This window comes from Eretmochelys imbricata, chromosome 1 (genome assembly GCF_965152235.1).
Source record: "Eretmochelys imbricata isolate rEreImb1 chromosome 1, rEreImb1.hap1, whole genome shotgun sequence".
NCBI classification, from domain to species: Eukaryota; Metazoa; Chordata; order Testudines; family Cheloniidae; genus Eretmochelys; species Eretmochelys imbricata.
Genome location: NC_135572.1, coordinates 706433 through 716817, shown reverse-complemented (window position 1 = coordinate 716817; position 10385 = coordinate 706433). Strand labels below are relative to the sequence as shown.

The 10385-nt window shown below is 63.5% G+C and overlaps 1 protein-coding gene across 1 annotated transcript; it reads right to left on the bottom strand.

Annotated features, from left to right (window-relative positions):
• Nucleotides 1-5655: 5655 nt before the first annotated feature.
• On the bottom strand, nt 5656-9901 carry HPX (hemopexin). The gene is given in 5 exon segments (XM_077807078.1): nt 5656-5882; nt 7669-7816; nt 9236-9310; nt 9312-9364; nt 9820-9901. Coding segments are annotated over 5 exon segments (585 nt in total).
• Nucleotides 9902-10385: the final 484 nt, after the last annotated feature.

The following is a 10385-nucleotide window of genomic DNA, read 5'->3' as shown; positions in this document are numbered from 1 at the left end:
GCCACCTGCGCCCCCCAGCTCCTGCATCCGACCCCCCACAGCCAGTCAGGAGCCACAGCCCCCCCCAGCCACCTTCGCCCCCAGCTCCTGCATCCCCCCCCACAGCCAGTCAGGAGCCACAGCCCCCCCCAGCCACCTGCGCCCCCCAGCTCCTGCATCCGACCCCCCACAGCCAGTCAGGAGCCACAGCCCCCCCCAGCCACCTGCGCCCCCCAGCTCCTGCATCCGACCCCCCACACCCAGTCAGGAGCCAGAGCCCCCCCCAGCCACCTGCGCCCCCCAGCTCCTGCATCCGACCCCCCACAGCCAGTCAGGAGCCACAGCCCCCCCCAGCCACCTGCGCCCCCCAGCTCCTGCATCCCCCCCCACAGCCAGTCAGGAGCCACAGCCCCCCCCAGCCACCTGCGCCCCCCAGCTCCTGCATCTCCCCCCACAGCCAGTCAGGAGCCACAGCCACCTGCGCCCCCCAGCTCCTGCATCCCCCCCCACAGCCAGTCAGGAGCCACAGCCCCCCCCAGCCACCTGCGCCCCCCAGCTCCTGCATCTCCCCCCACAGCCAGTCAGGAGCCACAGCCACCTGCGCCCCCCAGCTCCTGCATCCCCCCCCACAGCCAGTCGGGAGCCACAGCCCCCCACAGCCACCTGCGCCCCCCAGCTCCTGCATCCCCCCCCACAGCCAGTCAGGAGCCAGAGCCCCCCACACACACCTGGTGCTCCCATGAGAACCCCCCAGCACCTCCCCCAGCGGGCGCCCTCAAGGGCCTTGTTGCTGGTCGGGACCCACCTGGTCTCAGCTCCCAGCCCTTGGCTCCTGTTCTGGGCCCCTCCTGCCCGGGGGGTCCCCAGGGGAGGTGCTTGGTGCAATCAAGGCACCTGGGAGCTGGGCTGGGGGGCCTCTCCACGCCATGCCTGGCAGCAGTGTCCCGCGTTGGGCTCCCCCACCTAGTGAGGACAAACCCCCTGCTCCGCCTCACTGCCCCCGGGGCCTGCGGCTGCCAGGCCCCAAGCAGCAACCCGTCTGCCGCAGCGCCCCCCTCCTGTGGGCAGCTCCCGGGCACCCGCCTGCCCCCTTCCCCTCGCTCCTAAGCCCTTCCCGCCCTGACAGGGCTCCCTGGTTGCGGGGGGCTCGTTGGGGAGCCAGAGTCTCTGTGGATTTGGGTGGGTTTCAACCATTCCTGTGACGTCCCCGTCACTACACACACAGACATGCAAACTCGCACACATGCAATCACACCCGCATACACCATGCACACGCAACTGCACACACAAACACACACATGCAATCACGCAACTGCACACACAAACACACACATGCAATCACACCCACATACACCATGCACACGCAACTGCACACACAAACACGCACATGCAATCACACCCGCATACACCATGCACACGCAACTGCACACACAAACACACACATGCAATCACGCAACTGCACACACAAACACACACATGCAATCACACGCACATACACCATGCACACGCAACTGCACACACAAACACACACATGCAATCACACCCGCATACACCATGCACACGCAACTGCACACACAAACACACACATGCAATCACACGCACATACACCATGCACACGCAACTGCACACACAAACACACACGTGCAAACACACCCACATACACCATGCACACGCAACTGCACACACAAACACACACATGCAATCACGCAACTGCACACACAAACACACACATGCAATCACACGCACATACACCATGCACACGCAACTGCACACACAAACACACACATGCAATCACACCCGCATACACCATGCACACGCAACTGCACACACAAACACACACATGCAATCACACGCACATACACCATGCACACGCAACTGCACACACAAACACACACGTGCAAACACACCCACATACACCATGCACACGCAACTGCACACACAAACACACACATGCAATCACACCCGCATACACCATGCACACGCAACTGCACACACAAACACGCACATGCAATCACACCTGCATACACCATGCACACGCAACTGCACACACAAACACACACATGCAATCACACCCGCATACACCATGCACACGCAACTGCACACACAAACACACACGTGCAATCACACCCGCATACACCATGCACACGCAACTGCACACACAAACACACACGTGCAAACACACCCGCATACACCATGCACACGCAACTGCACACACAAACACACACGTGCAAACACACGCACATACACCATGCACACGCAACTGCACACACAAACACGCACATGCAATCACACCCGCATACACCATGCACACGCAACTGCACACACAAACACACACATGCAATCACACCCGCATACACCATGCACACGCAACTGCACACACAAACACACACATGCAATCACACGCACATACACCATGCACACGCAACTGCACACACAAACACACACGTGCAAACACACCCACATACACCATGCACACGCAACTGCACACACAAACACACACATGCAATCACACCCGCATACACCATGCACACGCAACTGCACACACAAACACGCACATGCAATCACACCTGCATACACCATGCACACGCAACTGCACACACAAACACACACATGCAATCACACCCGCATACACCATGCACACGCAACTGCACACACAAACACACACGTGCAATCACACCCGCATACACCATGCACACGCAACTGCACACACAAACAAACACATGCAATCACACCCGCATACACCATGCACACGCAACTGCACACACAAACACACACATGCAATCACACCCGCATACACCATGCACACGCAACTGCACACACAAACACACACATGCAATCACACCCGCATACACCATGCACACGCAACTGCACACACAAACACACACGTGCAAACACACCCACATACACCATGCACACGCAACTGCACACACAAACACACACATGCAATCACACGCACATACACCATGCACACGCAACTGCACACACAAACACGCACATGCAATCACACGCACATACACCATGCACACGCAACTGCACACACAAACACACACGTGCAAACACACCCACATACACCATGCACACGCAACTGCACACACAAACACACACATGCAATCACACCCGCATACACCATGCACACGCAACTGCACACACAAACACGCACATGCAATCACACCCGCATACACCATGCACACGCAACTGCACACACAAACACACACATGCAATCACACGCACATACACCATGCACACGCAACTGCACACACAAACACACACATGCAATCACACCCGCATACACCATGCACACGCAACTGCACACACAAACACGCACATGCAATCACACCCGCATACACCATGCACACGCAACTGCACACACAAACACACACATGCAATCACACCCGCATACACCATGCACACGCAACTGCACACACAAACACACACGTGCAATCACACCCGCATACACCATGCACACGCAACTGCACACACAAACACACACATGCAATCACACCCGCATACACCATGCACACGCAACTGCACACACAAACACACACATGCAATCACACCCACATACACCATGCACACGCAACTGCACACACAAACACACACATGCAATCACACCCGCATACACCATGCACACGCAACTGCACACACAAACACACACATGCAATCACACCCGCATACACCATGCACACGCAACTGCACACACAAACACACACGTGCAAACACACCCACATACACCATGCACACGCAACTGCACACACAAACACACACATGCAATCACACGCACATACACGCATGCACACGCAACTGCACACACAAACACACACATGCAATCACACCCACATACACCATGCACACTCAACTGCACACACAAACACACACATGCAAACACACCCACATACACCATGCACATGCAACTGCACACACAAACACACACATGCAATCACACCCGCATACACCATGCACACGCAACTGCACACACAAACACACACATGCAAACACACCCACATACACCATGCACACGCAACTGCACACACAAACACACACATGCAAACACACGCATGCACACGCAACTGCACACACAAACACACACATGCAAACTCACACTCATGCAAACGCACATATACGCGTAAGCAAATGCATGCACATGCAAACACGCACACACACAGAAACATGCAAACTCGCACACATGTAAACGCACATACAAACACACAAACTCGCACACATGTAAACGCACATACAAACACACAAACTCGCACACATGCAGATACATGCATGCACACGCAACTGCACACACAAACACACGCACATACACACACATGCTGTCACAGAGATTGGGGAGTCCGGGCCCTGCACCCCCACTTCCTGCGATTCACCGGGACTCTCAGCCAGCCAGTAGAACAGAAGGTTTATTAAAGACGACAGGAACACAGTCCAGACCAGAGCTCGCAGGCAAAAACAGGACCCCTTAGTCAGGCCCTTCTAGGGGGCAGGGAGATTAGACCCCAGCTCTGGGGGCTCCCTCCTCTTCCCCAGCCCACTCCAGCCTCCCCCCAGCTCCTCCTCCAGCCTTTGTCCAGCTTCCCAGGCAAAAGGTGTCACCTGGACCCAACCCCCCCCCCAGCTCAGGTGACATGCTCAGATATCGTCCCTCCAGTGACACCCCCCTTCTAGCCCATCCCCATTGCAGACAGTCCCAGTAAAACTCCCCTGCGACACCCCCAGGTCAATCCGCCCCACTCAGTCCCTGCTGCGTCACACATGCAAACATGCACGCATGTGCAAATGCACACGAACATGTAAACTTGCACACATGCAAACATGCATATACACAAATGGACGCACATGAAAACACACACACAAACACGCACACACACGTAAGAAGGGTCTGAATGAACTCTCCCCTGACAGCTAGCTGGGCAGGGGAGAAGCTTCAGGAGCCAACCGTATTTCCGTGAACACACCTACTCTGCGTAGGTATCTAGCAGACAGAGCAGCGTTGCTTTAGCTGGTGTTGGGTCACAGATCACTTTAGTACCGAATGCAGGAGTATGAAATGCTGTTATCAATGTTGTTGATTTATTGTATGAGTAAAGGGGGGCAGAACTGTGGTTAACCTGTCCCAAATGAGGGGGTCACCCTCAGCTGAAAGGACCTCGTTAAGCCAGGGACTCGAAAGCCAGAGCCCGGTGACAGTAAGAGGGATGGGGACAACGGTTCCAGCTACGAGGTGCGCCCAGTCCATGGTCTGGTTTAACCTGTTTCTCCCCACGGTTCAAAGACACAGCTAAATAAGCTTTATTAGGAGCCTGTTTGTTATTGTAAAGGTTCAAAGGGAGCTGAGGCCGGTTGTGGTGGGGCATGTTTCTGCCCAGTCTGCTCAGCGCTAAAAATCATTAAGAGACTGGCCGGCAGAGGTCACAGCAGAGAGGCGACTGGCAGGTAGCCAGTGGAACAAGGGGCTGGTGAGGGAGCCAGCCAGAGCAAGTGCTCAGATGGCAGAGCAAGCCAGGTGCCATCTTCCCCGGGTGGGAGGGGAACTCTGAGCCCCGGGGCCTCACTGGCCCAGGACACCCCCCTGTGCGTGGGGTGGGTGGAGGGAGACGGGAGGGGCACAGTAAAGGAACCGGGGGGCGGCTGGAAGGTCCCACTCGCCCCCAGGGGTCAGGCAGCGTTGCCCCATCAGTGGGGGCACCCAAAGAGGACGGCCGTCACGTTCTGGGGGGCGGAGGGCTTGGGGCTGGCCGTGAGCTCAGCCACGCTGGCGTAGCGGTGGAAGGTAGCACCGTGGAAGAGGTGCACCCCGTCCGCATTGCACATGGCGCTGTCCACCTGGGCGTGGGGAATGGGCCCCTCCAGCCTCTCGCTCCGCGGGCTCAGGTTCAGATCCACCCGCCTCAGGGAGTTTCCTGCAGGGCAGAGAGGAGCCGTCAGATCCCCTGGCCCAGCCAGCGCACCCCTCCCCCGGCCCAGCCAGTGCACCCCTCCCCCGGCCATGTGAACAGAGCCCCCGGCCCAGCCCCGCACGCCCCTCCCCCGGCCCAGCCAGTGCACCCCTCCCCCGGCCATGTGAACAGAGCCCCCGGCCCAGCCCGCACGCCCCTCCCCCGGCCCAGCCAGTGCACCCCTCCCCCGGCCATGTGAACAGAGCCCCCGGCCCAGCCCGCACGCCCCTCCCCCGGCCCAGCCAGTGCACCCCTCCCCCGGCCATGTGAACAGAGCCCCCGGCCCAGCCCGCACGCCCCTCCCCCGGCCCAGCCCCGCACGCCCCTCCCCCGGCCCAGCCAGTGCACCCCTCCCCCGGCCATGTGAACAGAGCCCCCGGCCCAGCCCGCACGCCCCTCCCCCGGCCCAGCCAGTGCACCCCTCCCCCGGCCATGTGAACAGAGCCCCCGGCCCAGCCCGCACGCCCCTCCCCCGGCCCAGCCCGCACGCCCCTCCCCCGGCCCAGCCCCGCACGCCCCTCCCCCGGCCCAGCCAGTGCACCCCTCCCCCGGCCATGTGAACAGAGCCCCCGGCCCAGCCCGCACGCCCCTCCCCCGGCCCAGCCAGTGCACCCCTCCCCCGGCCATGTGAACAGAGCCCCCGGCCCAGCCCGCACGCCCCTCCCCCGGCCCAGCCAGTGCACCCCTCCCCCGGCCATGTGAACAGAGCCCCCGGCCCAGCCCGCACGCCCCTCCCCCGGCCCAGCCAGTGCACCCCTCCCCCCGGCCATGTGAACAGAGCCCCCGGCCCAGCCCGCACGCCCCTCCCCCGGCCCAGCCAGTGCACCCCTCCCCCGGCCATGTGAACAGAGCCCCCAGCCCAGCCTCACCTCAGGTGCCCCTCCCCCGGCCACGTGAACAGAGCCCCCGGCCCAGCTCCAGGCACCCCTCCACCAGCCCAGCCCCGTGTGCCCCTCCCCCAGCTCAGCCCCGCGCATCCCTCTCCTGTCCCAGCCCACCCGCGCCTCTCACCGGCCATGTGAACAGAGCCCCCAGCCCAGTCCCATGTTCCCATCCCCCAGCGATGTGAACAGAGCCCCCAGCCCAGTCCCATGCTCCCATCCCCCGGCCCAGCCAGTGCACCCCTCCCCCGGCCATGTGAACAGAGCCCCCAGCCCAGTCCGCACGCCCCTCCCCCGGCCCAGCCAGTGCACCCCTCCCCCGGCCATGTGAACAGAGCCCCCAGCCCAGCCCCGCACGCCCCTCCCCCGGCCCAGCCAGTGCACCCCTCCCCCGGCCATGTGAACAGAGCCCCCAGCCCAGTCCCATGCTCCCATCCCCCCGCGATGTGAACAGAGCCCCCCGGCCCAGCCCCACACGCCCCTCCCCCGGCCCAGCCAGTGCACCCCTCCCCCGGCCATGTGAACAGAGCCCCCCAGCCCAGCCCCGCACGCCCCTCCCCCGGCCCAGCCAGTGCACCCCTCCCCCGGCCATGTGAACAGAGCCCCCAACCCAGCCTCACCACAGGTGCCCCTCCCCCGGCCACGTGAACAGAGCCCCCCGGCCCAGTCCCATGCTCCCATCCCCCAGCGATGTGAACAGAGCCCCCTGGCCCAGCCCCACACGCCCCTCCCCTGATGATGTGAACGGAGACCCCCAGCCCAGCACTGTGCACCCCCACCCCACCTGTTCTGACCCTCCCCTCCCCACCCCTCCTGCTCCGACCACTAGACCTCACTGCCCTTCTCGCCAGGCCGTGCCCGGCCCACACCTTTGATGACGAAGAGCTCAGCGGAGTGGGGGCAGGTGAAGGTGGCGTCTGCCCCTGTGATGCCCAGCTCCTCCTCCAAGCCCCGGGGGTAGCCCTGCACCAGCGTGTAGCCCTGGCCCACCCGGTAGATGTAGACCTTGGAGCCCTGCAAGGCACACGCAGACCGGTGGGGTGGGGGTGGGGGACAGACACCCAACCCCCGCCCTGCCCTGGGGGGTCAGACACCCAGCCCCCACCCTGCCCTGGGGGGGACACAGACACCCCAACCTCCACCCTGCCCTGGGGGGACACAGACACCCAGCCCCCGCCCTGCCCTGGTGGGGGGTCAGACACCCCAGCCCCCAACCTGCCCGGGGAGGACACAGACATCCAGCCCCCACCCTGCCCTGGGGGGCACACAGACACCCCAACCTCCACCCTGCCCTGGGGGGACACAGACACCCCAGGCCTTGCCCTGTCCTGGCGGGGGACACAGACACCCAGCCCCCGCCCTGCCCTGGTGGGGGGTCAGACACCCCAGCCCCCAACCTGCCCCGGGGAGGACACAGACATCCAGCCCCCACCCTGCCCTGGGGGGCACACAGACACCCCAACCTCCACCCTGCCCTGGGGGGACACAGACACCCCAGGCCTCGCCCTGTCCTGGCGGGGGACACAGACACCCAGCCCCCGCCCTGCCCTGGTGGGGGGTCAGACACCCCAGCCCCCAACCTGCCCCGGGGAGGACACAGACATCCAGCCCCCACCCTGCCCTGGGGGGCACACAGACACCCCAACCTCCACCCTGTCCTGGGGGGGACACAGACACCCAGCCCCCGCCCTGCCCTGGTCGGGGGTCAGACACCCGAGCCCCCAACCTGCCCCGGGGAGGACACAGACATCCAGCCCCCACCCTGTCCTGGGGGGGACACAGACACCCAGCCCCCGCCCTGCCCTGGTGGGGGGTCAGACACCCCAGCCCCCAACCTGCCCTGGGGGGACACAGACATCCAGCCCCCACCCTGTCCTGGGGGGGACACAGACACCCAGCCCCCGCCCTGCCCTGGTGGGGGGTCAGACACCCCAACCTCCACCCTGCCCTGGGGGGACACAAACACCCCAGCCCCCCTGCCCTGCCCTGGAGGGGACACAGACACCCCAGCCCCCCCGCCCTGCCCTGGGGGGACACAGACACCCCAGCCCCCCCGCCCTGCCCTGGGGGGACACAGACACCCCAGCTCCCGCTCTGCCCTGGGGGGACACAGACACCCCAGCTCCCGCTCTGCCCTGGGGGGACACAGACACCCCAACCTCCACCCTGCCCTGGGGGGACACAAACACCCCAGCCCCCCCGCCCTGCCCTGGGGGAACACAAACACCCCAGCTCCGCTCTGCCCTGGGGGGACACAGACACCCCAGCTCCCGCTCTGCCCCTGGGGGGACACAGACACCCCAGCCCCCCCGCCCTGCCTGGGGGGACACAGACACCCCAGCCAAGCAGGCCCTGAGCTGGACGCCCTGTTGTGAGTTGTCCACACAGCTGGGCTTGGCCAGAACACACACCCCTCCCCCCCGCCCCCCCGCACCTGATCAGGTAGAGCTTCTTGTCCCAGCTGAAGGCGCTGTCCACCGGCCCGTCCAGCTCCTGCCACGTGTGGTTTGAGAGGCCACGAGTGCCAGCCGTCCCGCTTGGAGTCCAGGCGGAAGTACTGCCCCCCTAGGCCGGCGAGAACACTCCGCTCTGCATCACTGCTCTGGGGAGGGGGGCTGCTGGGGGTGCTCTCCGGACCATGGCCGGGACGTCCCGGTCACACCTGGAACCAGCAGCCGAGCGGAAGGGGTTTGCCCGCCAGACAAGGGGGGCTATGGGGAGCGGTGCGGCTCCAGGTCTCTGGGGAGTGTCCAGACAAGGGGGGGTCAATGGGGAGCGGTGGGGCTCTGGGGACTGTCCGGACAAGAGGGGTCGATGGGGAGCGATGGGGCTCCAGGAGCTCCAGCCAGGGGCTGCAGGGCACCAGACAAGTTCTCCCTCCGCAGGCACAGTGGCCCCTCGAGGCCCGAGCGGGCTGGAGCCGTCCTCAGGGTTGGGCCGGGCTGTGGGGACCCCGGAGGGGGGCCAAGGCAGCAGGTTGGGGACCCCTCTGCCTCCCGGCGCAGCTGCTCCCCACTCACCCCGGAAGGCGTAGGTGCGGTTGGCATCGTCCGTGGTGAAGGCCTGGAAGGCGAGGCCACTGCAGCGGTCCCGGATGGCCATGGCGGTGGCATTTCTGCGGGCCTCGTGCCCGTGACCTGCACCCGTCGGCAGGGGAGAGAAGGGTCAGGTACACGGCAGGGGGTGAGATGTCACAGGTGGGTCGGGGGCTGTTGGGGGTCCCAAGTTGGCTGGGGGGAACAGGGGATATCAAGGTCACAGGATGGCCAGTGGGTCTGGGGTGTTTGGTGGCGGGCTCACAGGGCCAGGCTGTGTCAGGGGAGCCCGGGACACATTGGGGTCATGGGGCAGCTGGTGGGGTCCAAGGAGGTTGGGGTCTATGATGAAGTGGGAATGTTCTTAATGTTTTCTCGGAATACTGTGTGGGTGCCTCAGTTTCCCCTAGGCAGTTCTTAAGTCTCTAGGTGGTGCATCAGGGGGTGTGATTGTTGCAGAGCCCGAGAGGGCAGGTGTGATGCCGTCTGCACAGAGAATGGCCGACACCCTGTCTCCTGGCCACTGATGGCCTGGGCCCCTCCTCTGCAAA